The sequence below is a fragment of the Onychostoma macrolepis genome, chromosome 07, assembly GCF_012432095.1.
Source record: "Onychostoma macrolepis isolate SWU-2019 chromosome 07, ASM1243209v1, whole genome shotgun sequence".
NCBI classification, from domain to species: domain Eukaryota; kingdom Metazoa; phylum Chordata; class Actinopteri; order Cypriniformes; family Cyprinidae; genus Onychostoma; species Onychostoma macrolepis.
Window position 1 is genome coordinate 42,840,763 of NC_081161.1, and position 23,507 is coordinate 42,864,269.

Consider the following 23,507-nt stretch of genomic DNA (forward strand, 5'->3'; position numbering starts at 1 on the left):
CGATGTTAGACCCTTTACAGTTTTTCAGTGTATCTGGTAAGGAAACTCTGTTCAGCATTTTTACTTTTTTCAGTAAAACATTTCTTTACAGTGATTGTTCCAGTAGTAGGTCTTACTGTATGCAGCTTTGAGTAAATGTCTGACAATTAACCAAAAGTACAAACGCTCAAGCTCAGGGTGAATTTAGAAACACGCTGAGTTCAGCATGTGTTCAGAATATTAAACCATGACTTACAGACCAAAGGGGTGTGTGTGTGTGTGTGTGTGGGTCTAGTGACCACGATATTGAGGTTTGTGGAGGAACATTTTATTTCCTGTAGGTGCATGTTATAAGCTAATATTTCCTAAAACTGAAAGACAGTTTGATGAAACACCTGCATCAAATCTGTAGGCGTTTAAATTTTAATGCTACATTACAAATTAATTTTAATGCTACAAATAAATACTTGTATTCAACAAGGATGCATTAAACTGACCAAAAGTGACAGTAACAACGAAATTAACAAATGTATCAATGTCTCCACAAAAATATGAAGCAGCACAACTGCTTTCAACATAATAATAATAATAATAAATGCACATTAACACATATTACAATAGAAAACAGTTATTTTAAACTATAATAATATTTCTCAATATTACTGTATTTTTAAATCAAATAAATGCAGCCTTGGTGAGCAGAAGAGACGTCTTTCAAAAACAATAAAAAGACTCCAAAGTTTAAAGTTCCTGTTTAAACTTTGGGATGCAATGACAACTGCTGTCAGTGTCCTTGAATTTTCTTTTCTTTTCTTCTGGATTAACATCACTTACTGCTATTAGCTGAATAACTTTGTAGCTTTAACAATGATTAATCCATATCTAATTTACAGTGAAGAAAATGCAATGTTGTTGTACATTCAATTATTCAATTTCTGTACTTGAACACCTACAAACCTAAAATTTGTATTTCTATTCTATTTATTGTGCTATTGCTTGTAATTTGTTCATATTTACTGACTTCACCTGTCTCTAATAATGTTTGAACTTTATATTTGTTAGTGCTGTGGTAATGAAATCGGAATCCAGAATTGTAAAATTTAACTGGCATCTAAAATTTTGGTTTCATATGAGCTTATTCATTAGAATACAAGATAACAGGGTCAAAAACAATGATAGCAACAACCATTTTATTTTATTTGTGGCAGGGTCAGTGAAAATGTCAGCAGGGCAATTAAGAAAACTGAATCACTGGCCTGACCGGTCCAGTAGAACAAGTGCTCCATGAACTGAACTGAGAGAGACAAACAAACTGTGCAGAGCGCTTGTGTCCTCAGGACCTGCATTAAGAACCACTGCTCTATCTGAACTAATTTGACAGCTGCAGTCGGTTAACAGAGCGGTTTCTGGTTATGAGTCATTTGAAAGATCATTTGGGGACTGAATTTAAAGAAAAGTATTTTAAACCAAATTAACAGATGTTTTCTGTGATTCTCTCCACTGCAGACTAGCTTCCCTCAGTTCATCTGCATTCAATGAGAATTTTAATACATTTATATTGTGTTACAGTGTCGCTTACGCTAGTATCTGACGACCTCACAACAGTTTCCACTCATGCAGTGTGTGTGTGTGTGTGTGTGTGTGTGCGTGCGTGAGAGAGAGAGAGAAACTATAGTGGGCGGCTCAATGTGTGAAAGTGAGTTTGAAAGAACAGCTGCTAGAGAGAAACAGTAAGAGTGTATGTGTATGTGTGTATATATATATATATGTGTGTGTGTGTGTGTGTTTGTGTTTACCTGATGCTAATCCTGTTAGCGTGACCACCAGCCACCCGGACCAGGCGTCGTACAGACTCTTGGTGAATTCCCATGCTGATTCCTTCTTTTTACTGTTTATCTACACAGACGGAGAAAACATAAGTAAACCGAGATGCACAAACCTGCTGATTCAGGATCTGCAGTTTCTAGCAGACAGTATCAGTATCACTTCCAGTCAAGCAGGAATTTCATTTGCCTCAAAACAAAACATCCATTCAAATGTTTTACACTTGAATATACAGTGGGGACGGAAAGTATTCAGACCCCCTTAAATTTTTCACTCTTTGTTATATTGCAGCCATTTGCTAAAATCATTTAAGTTCATTTTATTCCTCAATGTACACACAGCACCCCATATTGACAGAAAAACACAGAATTGTTGACATTTTTGCAGATTTATTAAAAAAGAAAAACTGAAATATCACATGGTCCTAAGTATTCAGACCCTTTGCTCAGTATTTAGTAGAAGCACCCTTTTGATCTAATACAGCCATGAGTCTTTTTGGGAAAGATGCAACAAGTTTTTCACACCTGGATTTGGGGATCCTCTGCCATTCCTCCTTGCAGATCCTCTCCAGTTCTGTCAGGTTGGATGGTAAACGTTGGTGGACAGCCATTTTTAGGTCTCTCCAGAGATGCTCAATTGGGTTTAAGTCAGGGCTCTGGCTGGGCCATTCAAGAACAGTCACGGAGTTGTTGTGAAGCCACTCCTTCGTTATTTTAGCTGTGTGCTTAGGGTCATTGTCTTGTTGGAAGGTAAACCTTGCCCAGTCTGAGGTCCTGAGCACTCTGGAGAAGGTTTTCGTCCAGGATATCCCTGTACTTGGCCGCATTCATCTTTCCCTCGATTGCAACCAGTCGTCCTGTCCCTGCAGCTGAAAAACACCCCCACAGCATGATGCTGCCACCACCATGCTTCACTGTTGGGACTGTATTGGACAGGTGATGAGCAGTGCCTGGTTTTCTCCACACATACCGCTTAGAATTAAGGCCAAAAGTTCTATCTTGGTCTCATCAGACCAGAGAATCTTATTTCTCACCATCTTGGAGTCCTTCAGGTGTTTTTTAGCAAACTCCATGCTTTATGGCTTCCGTTGGGCCACTCTGTCATAAAGCCCCGACTGGTGGAGGGCTGCAGTGATGGTTGACTTTCTACAACTTTCTCCCATCTCCCGACTGCATCTCTGGAGCTCAGCCACAGTGATCTTTGGGTTCTTCTTTACCTCTCTCACCAAGGCTCTTCTCCCCCGATAGCTCAGTTTGGCGGACGGCCAGCTCTAGGAAGGGTTCTGGTCGTCCCAAACGCCTTCCATTTAAGGATTATGGAGGCCACTGTGCTCTTAGGAACCTTAAGTGCAGCAGAAATGTTTTTGTAACCTTGGCCAGATCTGTGCCTTGCCACAATTCTGTCTCTGAGCTCTTCAGGCAGTTCCTTTGACCTCATGATTCTCATTTGCTCTGACATGCACTGTGAGCTGTAAGGTCTTATATAGACAGGTGTGTGGCTTTCCTAATCAAGTCCAATCAGTATAATCAAACACAGCTGGACTCAAATGAAGGTGTAGAACCATCTCAAGGATGATCAGAAGAAATGGACAGCACCTGAGTTAAATATACGAGTGTCACAGCAAAGGGTCTGAATACTTAGGACCATGTGATATTTCAGTTTTTCTTTTTTAATAAATCTGCAAAAATGTCAACAATTGTGTTTTTCTGTCAATATGGGGTGCTGTGTGTACATTAATGAGAAGAAAAAAAAAAAGAACAAATGATTTTAGCAAATGGCTGCAATATAACAAAGAGTGAAAAATTTAAGGGGGTCTGAATACTTTCCATACCCACTGTATGTGCTCTAGAAAATGAGCCTAATGTGGCACCATCACTGTAACAAACGAATCAAATAATTATATTAAATTATTATAATTAATTGTTTATTATTATTATTATTATTATTATTATAATACAGGGCTCTAATTTTAAATTTAGGAGCACAGACAAAAATTTAGGAGCACCTAATCAATAATAAACACTTTTGATCAAAAAATGAACCTTACGAGGTGATATTTGACTCAGTGATTTACAGGGAATTTTGTTTTTACCTTTGTAATGGCATTTTTCTAACTTTATTAAAAGTATGTCATCTTTTGTCAAATTAAAATAATATATATTTATAAGCTTTTTAACATTTTCAATTAAAATAACAGAATAAGTAGTAGAATAAGTTACCAATAAAATGAAATCAGTATTTAATAAATAAATTTGTACTACAGAGGTGGCACAGAAGAACAAACAAGTGGCTTGTATGTGTATTTTCAGGCATTTAATGAGGCTCAGAGGCGGCATGAGTGCAGTTCATAAATTCAAGTTGAGGTTAATGTTTTAAATATACAATTTTGAATATAGAAATATTAAATGATTTAAATAAAGTCATTTCATCACTGAATCATTAATTTAATTGATTCATTCGAACTGCCGATTCATTCAGGAACGAAGCATCTGTCTTTATGAATGGGTAATTGAATCATTGACTCACTAAAAACGCAGTTCATTCATAAATGAAACACCGCCGTGTTTGAATGGAGATGCGCAGCAGCTCAGATGTGACTTTGTCTGAAACTATTTTCATTGACGAAATAGAGCAAAATATGGCAATAGTGTTGTAGTCAGACAATATAAGTCACTTAATATTAACTTCTTGTTTAATGAACTGTTGTATTAAATCAATATCACATTTGCAAGCTGTCACTCATCTTAGTTCATCGCGATCTCACAAAACTCCATTATAATCAACGCAGCTCCTTACACTGCACAGTGAATCTCTTATTTACACTCGGTCTACACTTTGTTTGTTATAATGAGAGGATACGTCTGTGATACATGACTGAAATGGTCACACTGTAGAGCCCCGTTATATTTTATTAATTATATTAAATAAATTACCAAACTTTGAACGAGAAAACTACAGTTTACAGTAATAGTACTGATCGTCTTTGTTGTATTACTGATTTTCAAATGTTATATAACTTCTTTTATTATTCATTTGTTGCGATTAATCCTATCTTTTGTATCCATGAAGTTTATACAAGTAAATAAATGCAAACTGAAAAAATAAATAAAAATAATACGTAAAATATAGATTGAGGTAGTTTTATAAAATGAAAAAAATGAATAAATAGATGAATTTCAGTTTGCCAAAGCAAAAATCAATAAGTAAACAAACAAAAATAAAAAACATAAATGGTTTAATTTAATAAATAATGAAACAGAAATGATAATATCATATTAAAAATAAAGCATAAATACAAAACAGATAAAGTTCAAGACAAGAAAAAATAATTAAGATTGACTTCAAGTTTCTATGAATGAATGAATGAATGAACGCATAAACAACCAAACCAACAGAAATGTAGTTCTCCACAATTAAAATGAATGAATGAACTAAATGAGACTGTGTTCAATAATAAATGAATGAATGAAATGGGGTTCCTTTGTGAAGTTTTGATTTAATTAGATTATAAAAAAAATAATGAACTATATTGTGACATATACTATTTGTGTGACAAAACTACAGAATGTTTCTATCATAGCCATAGAAACGCAATGCTAGCAGCTGCTGCGTTACCTTGCGGTGTCGCTCTCGGTCTTTGCACTTCTCTCTGACCCAGTCGATGGTGTGGAAGTCGTCGTAGGTTCCCACGCCTGGAATGGGCTCCTCCAGCAGGTCCAGCAGGTGGGTGGAGCTACTGGCCCCGCCTCCACCCCCTCCATTAGACATGATGTAGTTAGACCCTAAACACACACACAGAGAAGTGACTGAAAGAACTGCTTTCAGAAGAGCCGTAGCTGGTGTGAATCTTTGGGTCGATTCAATTTACAGGTTTTCGGAATGATTCTATTAAATCTGATTCACAACAAGATTCGAATTGATGTCTATTAATGATCTGATTCTCATTTTATAAATGCATTCAAAAGGAATACTGAAATGCTTCTCCTAATGTTTAATGTAGCATTCCATCACTTGCTCAGCAACGGATGCTCTGCAGTGAATGGGTGCCGTCAGAATGAGAGTCCAAACAGCTGATAAAAACATCACAATAATCCACACCACTCCAGTCCATCAGTTGATGCCTTGAGAAGTGACAAGATGCATGTTTGTAAGAAACAAATCCATCATTAAGACATTTTTATCTTCAAACTGTTGCGTCTGGCTAAAATATGGGTCCATAATCCATAATAAAGCTTTCTCCAGTGAAAAGATGGTCTGGTCTGAATCAGGAGAGACATCTGCACAGATCAAGCACCGTTTACAAGACAAAACAGACCAAAACAGCTCTAAACAAATATATTGGTGGATTTTGATGTGAGCGAATGACAAGGGATGGACTTTTTCACTGGAGTAAGCGTTATGGATTATGGATAGTGATCGACCGATATTGATTTTTTTTTAACCGATACCAATTATTTGCATGTTTTTGTGCCCGATAACCGATATTTATTTACTGTTATAGACTGAGTGAAGTAAGTCCATACTTCACTTTGGTTTTTCCTCCTTTCAGTCATCTTAAAAAAAATGTTAAATTTAATGTTAAATTCTTTCATGTTAAATTTAATCTTCATATTACACAATAAAAAAACATTTTATTTATAAAAAGCATCAGCAGCAACACTAATATTAACAATAAGCAAAATAAATGTAGAATGTCTAATGTTTTCAAATGGAGAAAATAAAAGGACAGGAGTCATACCAACTTCATTTTAAACTACAGTTTTAGGTTTATAAGCTGTTTAATAGGCTAAAGTGGGAAGAATAATTCACTGGATAATGTTAATTCACTGAATATTGGAATATAACTTATTTTATTGCATTTCTCAACTGGCATGTTATCAGAATTATTCATGTTTTTGTCGTTCTAGAATCTAGATTATGAAATGCCTGCTGACAGCGCGGTTTATGCATTTACACAGAACTATAGGCTACTCAAACTGTGATCAATAAATCATTTCCATAGAGTTGTATTTATTTAGATGTTTATTAGCGAAATAATGGTTATATAGTAAATGTTAATATAATTTAGGGTGTTTTAAATAAGTGAATCTTGTTAAAAGTTACATGTGGTGGCCGTGCTGGAGCATTTCCTGAGCATCAACCGCTGAGTGAACAGCAAAATGAAAGCGGCTTCACGAGACTAATGATGAGCATATACAACAGAGAGAGAATTAAATTCAGCGCTTTTATTTCCAACATGTGCTCTTTCATGGCTGCATATTTAATTCAGGCGAAGTTATGTCTTTACTGGGACAGACTGACGAATTATCTTATGTGACTGAGTTAGTCTCTATTTCTTAGAGACAAGCTGCATAAACTAGGCCTACATATCAGGCATTTATGTAAAACATGTAATTTGTGCATTCATGGCTGTAATGTTAAATAAAGTTTACTAACGACAGCAAATCAAGTACCTGTGCACACCGTTGTTGTCTTGTCTTCCCTCAGACGCGCTGGCTATCCTGCGTGCAATTCTCAAAACTCCCACAAGATGGCGCTGTTTATCGGTGAATCCGATATTACAAAACCGATATCCGATTATGGAAAAATGCTTAAATATAGGGAAAATATCGGTAAATCTATATATCGGTCGATCTCTAATTATGGACTCATATTTTAGCTCTAAACTACAGTTTGAAGTAAAAAAAAAAAAGTCTCAATGCATTAGTTTCTTACAAACACAGCTTTTCACTTCACAAGGCATATTAACTGATGGACTGGAGTGGATTATTGTGATGTTTTTATCATCTGTTTGGACTCTCATTCTGATGGCACCCATTCACTGCAGAGCATCCACTGGTGAGCAAGTGATGTAATACTACATTTCTCCAAATCTGATGAAGAAACAAACTCATCCACATTGTGTTTGACCTGAGGGGGAGTGAATTATCTTGACTGAAGCAAATGATTCATGATTCAAAAATCCATGTTTCAAAATTTATGCATTTGCATCAGCAGGATTCGTAATCATTGCATCAAGAAAATGTCAATCGTTTCTTAGTTGTGGTAAGTGAATTGAGCAAACCTCAATTTAACACTCAAGTGAGTCACTGAACTCTCTGAGCAAACCTGCATGTCCAACAGTCATTACAACAGCTTTTTTGTTGGCTGCACTTACTACACGATCTGGGTCGTCTGACCGGCCGTAACTGCAGAGCGTCAGCTGATAATCAGCAGCTAATCAGCTTTTCCACACAGATCCAGCCAGACGCGAGCTGAACGACACAACCTCACACGCTAGAGAAACACACGCTTGTACACGCTTCCCTTTTCTATAAACAAACTAACCCGCACCTCGCTGTGAGGAAAACACAGCTCACACCTAACCAGGTTACACGCATAAAAATACTACCGCAAGACCAGAAACAGCACAAGAAATGTGTCTTACAAGTATAAATACATGCATTTGTCGGTCATGTGACGAGGAGAAAAACAGGCCACATTCAGCAGCGATCAACTTCTACACCAGCGTGTGATGAAAATGTGTGTTACTAATAAAACCAAAAGGCTCAAAACTGCAACACATGACATCTGCATCAGTGAATAGAAAACTGAATTTAAATGTTATTTCATGAAGATTGTTTATTAGTAATTACATCAAGTTTTATAATCAGCTAATGGCTATTCTTTCTTATTTTAATACTTTATTAATGCTAATAATATTAATATTCTCATTGTTGTGTGTTAATTTCTTATTTCATTGTTAAGATCACTTAATGTGTGCATTTATCAATTATTAATAAACATTATTATTTATATTTTGTTCTGTGTTAGTTTACTTTTATATATTTATTACTAATAATTACTATATACTTTATTATTGTTATTCATTATATGGCATTTACTTAAGTATTCATATTACTAATTAATATAATATTGTAAAAAGAAAGAATAATAATATTGGTAAAAAGAATAAAAGCTAATATTCTAATTTATTTAATACTTTATTAATATTAATAATATTCTTATGGTTTTGTGTTAATATTAGTAGCACAATTAGGCCTATTCATTATTTAATTTACACATTTAGTTTGTTTAACTACTACTGTTTTTAATACTAGCTAATAGCTATGATTTAATACTTTATAAATATGATTATTATTATTTATCAATATTCTTGTTTTGTTTTAATATTAATAGTTCAGTTTTTGTTATTCAGTTTATTAATTTTATTAGCATTAATATTTTAAATCAATAGCTAATATTTAATATTTTATTAATATGAATAATGTTACGAGTATTTAATATTCTTATTGTTTTGTGTCAATACTAATACTAGCTTATTATATTATCAATATTATTATTTTTTTTTTTAAATAACATCTGTTGGAACTCACTGGCAACGGACCGAGTGAAATATAACGATGACGATCATTAGCTATCAAAATCTCACGCAACGGTCTTCACAGGAGCAATATTAATGCGTTCAAGCAAACAGCGGAGATGAAAACAGACTGCAGTGCATTTCATCTGAAGCTCACGTCTCCCTCGGAGCGACTCGATGAGGATACGGCGAATTAAATCATCCCTGCTGACTCACGCGCGCATAAAACCCTCGGGCTCCTTCACCACCGCCACACATTTCACTGCATGATGATCTGAAAGAGCTTGTGCTTGTGAGAGAGGAAGAGCAACCCACAGCAACAGCACAATCCACATCTTCACATGTCCTCGATGCTTCCTCTGCTCTGCGAAAACGAAGGGATCAGGAAGCAGAGGAATGCCTTATATGCAGTTTTTGCACAGAAACAGTGGACCTGCGTGTTTTAGCATGTCTCTGATTCCTATAACACTGCCACAGTGAGACTCTGTCACATGTGCTGCAATGCTCACTGGGAGAAATTTAACAAAATCAACAGCTAATAATTCTTATTTTATTTGAATACCTTATAAATATTATTAATGTTTGTAGTGTTTTGTGTTCATGTTAGTAGCTCGTTTTGTTATTTATTTATTATTGCCATTTAATTTATTACAGTTTTTAAATCAGTCTCTCTTGGCCTTGTTTTCCAAGTAAAACATGCAAAAATGTTCGAAACAAGATCGGTTTACTCAAAAAGTATATATATATACACCCATACATATATACACACACACTATATTATATTATATATACACATCACTGAGAGAGAGGGGGTTCATAATCAGAAGACTCTGATGCAACGGTCATTACATCTGTTGCTGAATCATGTAGGATTTAATATAAAGCTAACTCTACAGGGCTTAGTTTCAGTCTGAGCAACAGCAGAAATCTGGGTGTTAATGTGCATTAAGACGCATGTGACGCGTAGCATGAGCAGAAAATCCAAGCACGCTTACAGGAAACATCGCGAAGGCTAATAATCGATCTCACAGACATACGAGGAACGGTACGAGGCGCCTCAGAGAGAACGGTGATGGATTATTCCTCAACTCCTGCGGCTTTCATCCTGCATTAATGCATTACTGCACTCGCACAACAGCAACAAGTCTCTCCTGTTGAAACCAATATGAATTATGAATGACAGACGAATTCAAATCTCAGCCAGCTTGACTGCATCATCACCGAGAGATGATTATTACCCAGATTCATATTTTACATTTGTTTTTTTAAGTTACTTAAAATTTTAGTAAGTTTATTCTTTCTTTTAATCATTTTTTCAAATATATATAATTTTATTCCAGTTTTAGATTTAAGGTATATATATATATATATATATATATATATATATATATATATATATATATATATATATATATATATATATATATATATATATATATATATTAGTTGTTCATTTCACTCCAAAAACAAAAACGTTTTATAATTTTAGTTTTACTTAACTACTAACGTTATAACCTTAGTCTCAGCTGAATCCAGAGAGCAACAGAAATGCAAAACAGTGTTTACACTACGTTTAAGATATTTGCTATAAAAGTAAAACCTGATTTAACTGATTTTGGGCCTATAGTAAAGCAAAACGAGTGCAAGCCACATACATGCCATAAGGAATCAAGAAAACACCCATGTTATTAATTCTGATATCAAACACGCAGAATTAACATACAGCATACATACTCATATATATAAATATATACACGCATATATGAATGTGTTGTCTCACTGTGTGTGTTGCAAATGCTACTCGTTTACGATGACTGCAATGCATCATACGCTAATTATTGCGTGGAAACCTGTCACATAAACACACCCGAAGCATCGGTGACATTGAGCGCACACACGACGCGCGCGCAGTGAGCGTGTACCTCCGCCGCGGAGCTCCTGCAGGGGGATCGTGTCCCCTCCGCCGTCATACGGGAGATACGGGTCGGCGGAGTCCTCCTCCATACCGATCGCAGCGGTCCGCGGATCACGGGCGAGCTCGAGCAGCGGCGGCGTCAGCGACGGCCATGACCAGAGAACGCGAGCGTGATTGCGTCACTCCAGCGCGTCGCTGCGGCAGCCCGTGACGTCAGCGCGTCCGCGTCGCGTTCTGTTTACTGCGCCCCTCATAAAACGGTTTCTATGATTTGATAAACAATCTTATATTATTAGCAAGATACGTTATACATAAATGTAGATATTTTAAATACCTTCCTTTGTTTATTGTTTTTAAAAATGATCTAAAATACTTCTCAGATGCCCTTAGTACAATGAAAAATCAAAAGGCAGTAAAACGGTTTAATTTGTTTGTATTATATAATTTGTTGTAATTACATATATTTTTAAAGTATTATTTATTAATTTTTGTTTTATATATTTTTGGAATGTTTTGTTATGTGTTTTGTCTTGAGCTTAATATGGTTCTATTGTGTTGAGCCTTCCATACCAGATTCTTTTTTGTATAATAATGAATGCCAGTTTGTTGTATTCAGATTATATATATATTCCCTCCTATTTATATTTCTGTGAAACAGGAAGCCATGGCTGGATAATTTCATGTTCCTAATCACCCTGGAGTGCTCAAAATTGTGAATATGAATGGGAATATACTACTTTCATAAAACTTTCTAGGGGTACCAGTAATTGTGTCCAATGTGTATTTGAGAAAAACATTTCATAATGATATCCCCCTTATATATATATATATATATATATATATATATATATATATATATAAGGGCTGTCAATCGATTAAAATATGTAAATCGCGATTAATCGCATGATTGCCATGAGTTAACTTGTGATTAATCGCACATTTTTATTTGTTCTAAATGTACCTTAAAATAATACTTTAAGTTTTTAATATTCTAAATCAACATGGGCATGGACAATATGGATGCTTTATGCAATATACAGTGGGTACGGAAAGTATTCAGACCGCCTTAAATTTTTCACTCTGTGTTATATTGCAGCCATTTGCTCAAATAATTTAAGTTCATTTTTTTCCTCATTAATGTACACACAGCACCCCATATTGACAGAAAAACACAGAATTGTTGACATTTTTGCAGATTTATTAAAAAAGAAAAACTGAAATATCACATGGTCCTAAGTATTCAGACCCTTTGCTCAGTATTTAGTAGAAGCACCCTTTTGATCTAATACAGCCATGAGTCTTTTGGGAAAGATGCAACAAGTTTTCACACCTGGATTTGGGGATCCTCTGCCATTCCTCCTTGCAGATCCTCTCCAGTTCTGTCAGGTTGGATGGTAGCGTTGGTGGACAGCCATTTTAGGTCTCTCCAGAGATGCTCAATTGGGTTTAAGTCAGGGCTCTGGCTGGGCCATTCAAGAACAGTCACGGAGTTGTTGTGAAGCCACTCCTTCGTTATTTTAGCTGTGTGCTTAGGGTCATTGTCTTGTTGGAAGGTAAACCTTCGGCCCAGTCTGAGGTCCTGAGCACTCTGGAGAAGGTTTTCGTCCAGGATATCCCTGTACTTGGCCGCATTCATCTTTCCCTCGATTGCAACCAGTCGTCCTGTCCCTGCAGCTGAAAAACACCCCCACAGCATGATGCTGCCACCACCATGCTTCACTGTTGGGACTGTATTGGACAGGTGATGAGCAGTGCCTGGTTTTCTCCACACATACCGCTTAGAATTAAGGCCAAAAAGTTCTATCTTGGTCTCATCAGACCAGAGAATCTTATTTCTCACCATCTTGGAGTCCTTCAGGTGTTTTTTAGCAAACTCCATGCAGGCTTTCATGTGTCTTGCACTGAGGAGAGGCTTCTGTCGGGCCACTCTGCCATAAAGCCCCGACTGGTGGAGGGCTGCAGTGATGGTTGACTTTCTACAACTTTCTCCCATCTCCCGACTGCATCTCTGGAGCTCAGCCACAGTGATCTTTGGGTTCTTCTTTACCTCTCTCACCAAGGCTCTTCTCCCCCGATAGCTCAGTTTGGCCAGACGGCCAGCTCTAGGAAGGGTTCTGGTCGTCCCAAACGCCTTCCATTTAAGGATTATGGAGGCCACTGTGCTCTTAGGAACCTTAAGTGCAGCAGAAATGTTTTTGTAACCTTGGCCAGATCTGTGCCTTGCCACAATTCTGTCTCTGAGCTCTTCAGGCAGTTCCTTTGACCTCATGATTCTCATTTGCTCTGACATGCACTGTGAGCTGTAAGGTCTTATATAGACAGGTGTGTGGCTTTCCTAATCAAGTCCAATCAGTATAATCAAACACAGCTGGACTCAAATGAAGGTGTAGAACCATCTCAAGGATGATCAGAAGAAATGGACAGCACCTGAGTTAAATATATGAGTGTCACAGCAAAGGGTCTGAATACTTAGGACCATGTGATATTTCAGTTTTTCTTTTTTAATAAATCCGCAAAAATGTCAACAATTCTGTGTTTTTCTGTCAGTATGGGGTGCTGTGTGTACATTAATGAGAAAAAAAAAAAAAAAAAGAACAAATGATTTTAGCAAATGGCTGCAATATAACAAAGAGTGAAAAATTTAAGGGGGTCTGAATACTTTCCGTACCCACTGTATGTTTATTAAAAGTGAAACCGTAGTCAACAGAGCATGAAGAGTAGACATGTTTCAAAGGTCATAGATGTTTCTCAAATAACTTGTTCATGTCTATTAGACACATGAAAAAAAAAAAATACCAGGTTCCCATTCCTTCTCTTTCTGTGCACTGAGCAATTTACTGACACAAACCTGTTTACATTTTTGCAGAACAGGGCAGCTCTCTTCTTCTGAACATGCAAAATGTACATTTATTATTTCTTATTAGATTTGTCAGTTCTCCCTTCCAAGATGTTAATCGGCACAAAAATCCTGATAATCGAGCCGTCGTCTGATGAAATCAAATACACATAAGATAATGACAATGGCTGTGCTGTGATTTCGGCTATAGCCTAGTTGCATGTAAAATTAGAGAAGCAAGAAGCATTCTGTGTTGAACTGAAAGCGCTGATCCTCTCCACCGTATATATATATATATATGTGTGTGTGTGTATGTGTATGTGTATGTGTATGTGTATGTGTGTGTATGTGTATGTGTATGTGTATGTGTATGTGTATGTGTATGTGTATGTGTATGTATGTGTATGTGTATATGTATATGTATATGTATATGTATATATATATATATATATATATATATATATATATATATATATATATAATATTATATTAACAGTAGTACAGTAGTAATACTAAATATTATATTACATTATATATATATATATATAATCTGCAGTACATATACAAGCAATGAATAAATTTTTGAAATATATTTGATTTAATTAACAGATAAACAAGGGAAAAACCATAATATAACAGCCTATATATGCTGAGTTTCAGTTAATTTTGTGACAGGCTTAATTTGTTCACAGAAAGGAAACTCAAATGGCAGAAAGCAACATCCTATTTGTTTTCTGTATATATAAATACAAACACATGCATGTATACATTTAAGAAAAATATGCTATGTTTATATATTTACATATAATATAAAATATGTAAATGCATATTCATGTAAATATTTTCAAAATATATACTGTATGTGTGTGTATTTATATATACACATAGTAAATAAACACAGTGCACATACATATAGTATGTAAACAAAAACTTATTTTGGACACGATTAATCATTTGACAGCACACATACACACACACACACACACACACACACACACACAAGCACCTGGCGCCTTATTTCAGTGTCCAACAAAGTAGACCGCCTCAAAATAATCTTGTAGATTCAGTCCAGTATCTAGGACAGAGCAAGAATCAGCAGCAAACACAGCAAACCAAACGTTATCAAACACACACACACACACACACACACACACACACCACAAAATCTCCATTTACCTTAACAATAATCCTGCTGTTGCCAGGTAAGCGCTCTGGACCATGTGATCAGGTCACCCATCGGCTTTTATAATAGTGTTTAAATCAAAGCAGCAATCACAGTCTCAGTCTGGTTAGTGTTTTCAGCTTCACATGACATCAGTGTCCCACACACACACCTCTCACTGGAAACCAAACACCCTCACAGCCCGCATCCGACACGTCGTCACACACAACAACTGGCGTGAGTCCGTCCAAACTTCCTGAAGCACCGCCTTCATGCTGACAGAGCAGCCGGACTGGTTCCCATGTGTCATTTCTTTCTTTTAAGCCAAGATATATTTCACTCAGATGTTTCCGGTCGGACTGGCTCGTTACGTCACGCCAATTACACCCGATTTCCCATCATTCCCTGCACTGTAAAGAAAATGCAACTGCACATTTTCCATGTTTACCAAACCTTTCTTGTCTCAAATACTACAAAATGCTATTTTCTTGAAACTACATAAAAACCCTCGTCAGATCAACAGAATTACCCCAAATGTTGTCCCAACTAGTCAAACACAGTTGTCTGAACAAAGAATTTCACATTGTTGAAATGTTAAGGCTTTGTGAGTTCCCAGCATGCATTGCAGCGTGAATAAATTACAGGATTATTGTTTTGCTGTTTGCTGACTTCATTTAAACTTTTTTTGTTGTTGTTTTGTCATTATTGTTAGTTATTTGCTGTACTTTGATGTAAAGAGCTCATCTTTTTAACATTTGTTGATTGCAACCATTGTCTGCATATTAGACTAAGTTATCCATTAAAGTTTGTTATTCGTAAACAAGCTAATTTGATAATGTGGTGACTTTATACATTCTTCAAGAAAAAAAAAAAAAAGTTGCTGTTGCAAGAATTTTTCTATTAGCAAAACAAGACAATCAGCATTGCATGAACAAACAAATTTACATTGGCTAAACTAAGCATCTTTGCTGAGAAGAACTAGAATACTATTGTTGAAAGAACTCGAATGTCTTACTGCATCAAGTTCTCAACTCTTTATTTTTACAGTGTGCTTGTGTCTCGAGTCGGACGGGTAAGTCTCAGAGAGAGTTTGTTGAATGACACTGAAAGGCGACTCCTCGCTGTTACACACAAACACACACAAAAGCTCTTGTTGTGTGTGTGATCCAGCAAACAAAAGTCTGCGGGACGCCGCTACGGAGACACTCATGAATAATGAGCAGCCCAACTCAGATCTCATGACCTCTGTGTGCAAAACTGTACAACACTGTTTTTATGCATGTTGTCATCCCACTGCTTTAATAATGACACGCACTTAGAGATGAAGCGGTGTTCTGCAGTCAGAAACCCGATAGCAGTGCGTTTGTGTGCCAAACCACCAAAATCACCAGCCTGTTGCTGTCCGACGAGGCACACTCAGAAAAGTAACACAAAACACTACCGTTTGCAAGAAACTCATACTTTTATTCAGCAAGTATGCATTATGAAGGATCGGAGGATCCTCAAATGCAAACTGTGTGCGTTTTGCTTCAAGAGCAACCATACATTTGTGTTGTGTTTTACTTTCTTTTATATTCATTTATAATCATATCATTTAATCATTTTATTATTCCATTTAATCATATAATCCTTTATAATAATCATTAGACATTTATATACCCATTTTACTGATTCATCTTTTATATTATATTTAGTGCTGTCAAACGATTAATCGCATCCAAAATAAGTTTGTACTGTTTATTTATGTGTGTGTGTGTGTGTGTATATATATATATATATATATATATATATATATATATATATATATGTGTGTGTGTGTGTGTGTGTGTGTGTGTGTGTGTGTGTGTATATATATATATATATATATATATATATATATATATACACACACACACATATATTATGTAAACAAAAACTTTTATTTTGCATTGATTAATCGCTTGACAGCACTAATTATATTATATTGTGGTTTTTTTATAATGCTTTTCCATTTTTAGTCTTATGACTGTGTGGTTTCAAGGGCTGTTTGTCTTCATGAATAAGAGATACGCGGGAATGTTTATGGAAACTCAAGGTTTGTTGTTTTGAAGCAGTTTTGGTGTAACAGTACATGTTGAATTTGTTCTGGTCAGACGAAGTCTTGAGCATTGAAACATACGCAACTAAGACTAACTCTGATCCTTTTTATCATCACTTCGTCTCCTGCTTCTGCTCTTCACTGGCTTTTTCCTCAGTCCACTTCCTGGCTGACTGTTAATACAGTCTTGAGTATTTTGCTTACCAGACAAGACCTCCTGTTAACAGGTTTTGGGTATTAGACTACTTTGCTGAAGAGTTGTTCTGGTAGCAGTCAAAACTGATATTTTCTGACGGGATCTGGTGTCCGGGGCTACATCTTAATCGTCTGGCATGGAGGCATGACCTAACAATTAAATTGATCAAAAGTGGCAGTAAAGACATTTATAATGTAGGGACCTGTGAAATCAGTTTTATTTTTTCCCCAAATTCCATTTTTTCCATTTTAATTTTTCTAGAAATTAAATTGTATTTATCAAAAAAGCATGTCTAATTAATTGAAATCATAAAACTGTAAAATTAAAATAAATATCTAAAAAAAATAAAAAAATAAAACAAATCAAGCCAAAATGCTTCAAAATTATATTTTAAAAAATATTGATAAATAAAAATATTGATGTAAAAATATTACTTTCAGTTTGTATCAATAATAAATAGGAATATACATTTAGTATAATTTAAAAATATTATTTTTGATTACCTTCATGTCGTGTGACCATTAAAAAAAAAGAAGAGAAATTCATATAAAATATTCATATTTAAAAAATATTATATATTAGCCCATTTCGGCCACTGAATAAAAATTTAAAAAGGTAATTGTGACTTTTTCTCACAATTCTGACTTTTTTCCTCATAATTGCGTGATATAAACTCGCAATTGCGAGTAAAAAAAAAAAATCTAAATTGCAAGTTAAAGTCCACTTTTGAGAGGGGGAAAGAGACGGATATACAAAAAGTAGCTTCAGCAAGAACCATTTAGTTTGATAAAATGTTATACTCTTTTGGACCATGAGGCCAACACTTTTTTACACCACCGTATGTATGTGTGTATGTGTGTGTGTGTGTGTGTGTGTGTGTGTATATATATATATATATATATATATATATATATATATATATATATATATATATATATATATATATATATATATATATATATATATATATATATATATATATATATATATATATATATATATAGTTTACCTACATGTCATACGACCGTTAACCGACATCAAAGAATATCACTAAAATGTGAATGTGTTGTTAAATTACTGAAATAGTAACTTAAAACCTCATCATGTGAATATTTTCAGTTCTACTGACAAAAGCATTTGGGAATCAATGAGACCAACAATGAGCATTAGCTCTAAAAGAGTAGAAAGTGCATTTTATTCAACCAAAAGCACTTGAAAGCACCTGTGGTCATAACTGAGATGGTAAGTGAGCAGCAGATGTGGGCCGGCTGTACCTGGAGACGTGTCCCCGTCGAGCAGGTTGTCGTCCTCAGTGGTGTGGAAGTCCATGATGACGCCGGCACCATCGAGGAGCTCTTCGTCGCTGCTGGCGCTGGTGATGCTGTTGTAGCTGTTCCTGCCGTAGCCTCTGTTGAACAACTGCTCAGACTCCATTTAGCAACACGACAGCCTGAGAAGAGCAACACAGACAGTCAGCTGACCTCCTCAGCACTTCACAGATCCGCAGAGGACCAGAAGCCACACTGACGACTGAAGTGAAGGAATAACTTACACATTTAATCATCATGCAAAAATACGAACAAAAATAAATCACTTTTAAATGGACAAATTATCAGACATATGTGACCATGGACCACAAAACCAGTAATAAGGGTCAATGTTTTGAATTTGATTTTATACATCAAGTTGAATAAATAAGCTTTCCATTGATGTATGGTTTGTTAGGATCGGACAATATTTGGCTGAGATACAAATATTAGAAAATCTGGAATCTGAGGGTCCAAAAAAATCTGAATATTGAGAAAAATCACCTTTAAAACCGTCCAAATTTCTTTAAAGTTCTTAGCAATGCATATTACTAATCAAAAATTAAGTTGATATATTTACGGTAGGAAATGTACTAAATATCTTTATGGAACATGACCTTTACTTAATATCCTAATGATTTTTGGCATAAAAGAAAAATCGATAATTTTGGCCCATACAGTGTATTGTTGGCTACTGCTACAAATATATCCGTGCTACTTATGACTGGTTTTGTGGTCCAGGGTCACATATATATAAAACTGTTAATTCATATTTTAAAATTAAGTAGTTAAAAATTAAAGTGATGAATTAATAACATTTAAAGTAAAAAAAAAAAAGATTCTAATTTGCTACATGATTTATTATTTTATTATTAACCACATTTTAAAACATGAATTAAATGTTTATTTGATTATTTAAACATAAAAATATATAAAATAAATTATAAAACTTATTTAACATTTAAACCATAAAATATAAACATTACATAAATAAACCATTATAAATGTCTATGCTGTGATTTATGAATCCTTTCTGAATAACAGCATTTTTTTTTTTTTTTTTTTTTAAATCGTACTGAGCCCTAAGCATTTACCTACAGAAACAGCCGTACTAAAGCACAGAGTAATAATAATGACACCTCCTGTGTGAACAAAGCTGTAACAAAGCTTTCTGAATTACTGTTTTGATGACAGTGGTGTTTAATGCTAAGCTTTACTGTAATAACAATAAATATATTCTGGCAAATATTTGTAATTAAACCACTGCTGCAACAGCAGACAGCTCATATTACAATGGGAAGCTTTCTTTTGTTTTGTTGTTGTGTATCCTGTAAACATGAGCCACAGATCCAGATGGATTCAGTCCAATACTCAGGTGATTCAGTCCTTGTTTTTTTTTTTTATAGTATTATCATTATTATTAAAATTATACAATTTTTAATTATTAAATAAACAGGAATAAACAAACAAAATAAATCAATTGTGTCATACAGGCGTAAATAATAATAATAATAAATACATTGTTGTCAAATAATATTTAAAAAAAAAGAACTATATTATTACCAATACATAAATATTACTAATTGTGTCATGCAATTTTGAATATAATAGCAATAATATTAATTAATAATAATACAAGATAATACATAAAATGCATATAAACACATTTTATGAATATAATAATTTTTGAATATAATAATAATTGTATTATTATACATATTTAATAATAATATTACTACTAATAATAAAAACAACAATAATGATAACATTAATAATAATAATAACAATATAATTATTAAATCATAAATTACTGTGTGTCATGTAAATTTGAATAATAATAGCAATACTATTAAAATGTATTAAATAATAAATAATTGTTATACTGATTTGCATAACAATAATTATATTTTATTATTGTTGAATACAAAATTACAAATATATTATAAATATTGAATCTAAATAACACATTATTTTACAAAAACATTATTTGCATCATGCACGCATAGCGATACAAATACTACTAATAATTGATAATACATAAAATATATTATGCATACGTGCATAAGTAAATCAGAGGAGCATTGTGGGGTTATGATTGTGATTAAATCACTGCTGCCCCCTACTGGACAGAGTGTTAAACATTCACAGAGAGAGAGAGTGAAAACAGCAGGGTAAATGACAGCAGCAAGTGTGTGTGTGTGTGTGTGTGTGTGTGTGTGTGTGTGTGCGTGTGGGTGTGTCACAGAGCAGGAGTCAAGAGTCAAAAGTCACGTTCACTCTTTAATGTTTAATCATTCAGTACGGTGTATGAAAAGTACAAAGTACAAAGTCATCACAGCACTTCTGTATGAATGCAAACTTGACACACTTTTATGATATTTGATATTAGACGTAATCAGGCTTTTGAACAGTCAGATGTAGACAAAAACAGAAATCTGGTGACTTACATCTGGAGTCTGTGTGTGTTTGTTCTCCATAAAGTCTTCAATCATCTCATAACAACACAGCCGTCTGATCCATAACAAGTTTCCTTCTCGACTCAAACACACAGTGTTTCTCTCTGTATTTCCTACTTCACATGTGTATGTGTTTGTGTTTCATGTTCTCTCTCTCCCTCTTATCTCTGTGTCCTGGTCTGAGACGAATCACGAGTCCTTGTGTGCAGAGTTACAGTCACAAGCCTCCGCTTGACTCACATCATTAATAATAACGGTGGAAATAATTAACCACAATGCCAGCATCTGTGAGCATCTGATCATGTGTGGAAATTTTACATATAATCAGAAGAAAAAGACACGAAGACAGTATGACATGAAAAGAATGTGTCTATTATTATTATTATTATTATTAATAATATCAATAAATAAACTAAATAAAATAATCTTTCTCACAGGTATAAATCATTATTATTACTATATTATTTTTGTATTATTATTATTGTTTAATAATGTAAATAATAAATACGTAATTTTGGCAGCTAAATAACAACAACAATAATAATAATTATTATTATTATTGTTGTCGTCATACTGGTTTGAATAATAATGCTAATAATACAATTAATAAGAAGAAGAATCATAAAAATGTGAATATGAATAATACATAGCACATGAATATTAGTTTTGTTGTTAAATTATTCACATAATAAATATCAATAATAATAATAATAATTATTAAATAAATATCATTTGTCATACAAGTTTGAATAATACTATCAATAATAATAATAACAAAATATTGTTGTTAAATAATTATTATTAATTATTATTATTAAGTCTCTTCTGCTTACTAAGGCTGCATTTGTTTCATTCAAAATACAATAAAAACAGTAATACTGTGAAATATTTTTACTATTTAAAATAACTCTTTTGTACTGTAATATACTGTAAAGTGTAATTTATATCTGTGATCAAAGCTGAATTTTCAGCATCATTACTCCAGTCTTCAGTGTCACATGATCCTTCAGAAATCATTCTATTGCTGCTTTGTAACTGAATGAAGAGGATGTTTTGAGTAACAGGTTAATTTTGCAAGCAAATCATGAGATTGAGGGATCTAGCTGGTGTTTGTCCGCAGGACTCGAGCACAAGAGCCGCTCTGTGAAGAGTCAAACTGTCTGGAGGACGGCCGGGTTAAATCCGGTTGAAACAAGAAATTCAATTGATTTACTTCAATTTGAGTGTTTTTATGCCCAGAAACATCGGAGAGCCTTTCTCAGAGTTCAGGAGGGAATCACAGCGCTGATAAACCTGATGCTCTCTATGTGTCACATTACAAGGGATTCCTTCAGATGTTTACTTGAAACAGACCATCCTGCTAACATACAGATGTTCATTTAAATCATATTCATTTATTTTATTATTATTAGATATTCAGATACTCATTTTGTATATTAGTTTATTATTATTTATGTGTATGTGCGTGTATATATATATATATATATATATATATATATATATATATATATATATATATATATATATATATATATATATATATATATATATATATATATATATATATATATATATATATATATATATATATATACACACACACACAATTTAAAATAAAACAAAATATGAACTAGTTTTACTGAACTGTTGTATAAAATCACATTTGCACTCGTTATATTCGTGACAAAACAGCACTCATGTGGTATCGCTTATCATATCATATAAATATATGAGATAAAAACTCATACAGGGGCTTTTTTTGCCCAAATATCTGTAATTTTAGGGCATAACTGCATTTATGGAGTTGTTGCCCTGCATCATATTTGTCAACAGTATGAAATGTAGTTTCGGGGCACAAATGCAGGGTTAATTGTAACACTACAATATTTAAACATTTCCACACGCTAGCATATTTTTTTTTTTTTTACAAAATTTCCTATTATTTCCTTGCCATATCATCACTACATAGAGACAAAAAAAAAAATGTACCAAAGTTTGCTGAACATTTATTTAACCATTGCAAAAGTACATTTCTGGCTGAAATAAATGTGTCATCTCAGTTTTTAGTGTTTATTTAAAATGAGACATTTTTTATTATTTTTTACAATTATTATCTGTTTTAGATAGTTCTGCTTCGCTTCTTATGCTTTGCTAAAAAAAAAAAAAAAATAAAATATATATATTAGTAGTGACATTTTACAGTTGTACTATAAATTAAAATGGTTATTTTTCTTAAATAGGCTACTTAATTTCTGCCATATAAAATTTATGACAGGGGTCATCGGATGCCCATTTTCCACAAGTTGATATAATTCTTCAGGGTTTTAATGAAAAGTCTATAACATACTTTGGTTAAAATTTCTCAATGGTAGTTTAAAACACACCTTTTTCC

The 23,507-nt window shown here is 34.0% G+C and overlaps 1 protein-coding gene across 6 annotated transcripts in view; it reads right to left on the minus strand.

Moving 5' to 3' along the window:
- Positions 1–23,507, minus strand: part of clcn3 (chloride channel 3) — a 49,988-nt gene that overhangs the window by 22,093 nt on the left and 4,388 nt on the right. For 3 of the 6 annotated variants that reach the window (XM_058783254.1, XM_058783257.1, XM_058783258.1), the window contains exons 2-4: positions 18,627–18,802; positions 5,419–5,585; positions 1,776–1,875 (exon numbers count right to left, since the gene is read on the minus strand). In XM_058783254.1, the coding sequence (XP_058639237.1) occupies positions 1,776–1,875; positions 5,419–5,585; positions 18,627–18,786 (427 nt within the window). In that variant the 5' untranslated portion in view covers positions 18,787–18,802. Of the gene's footprint in view, positions 1–1,775; positions 1,876–5,418; positions 5,586–11,088; positions 11,265–18,626; positions 18,803–21,106; positions 21,420–23,507 lie in introns of those variants that run through there. The other 3 variants (XM_058783255.1, XM_058783256.1, XM_058783259.1) reach the window with 3 other exon arrangements.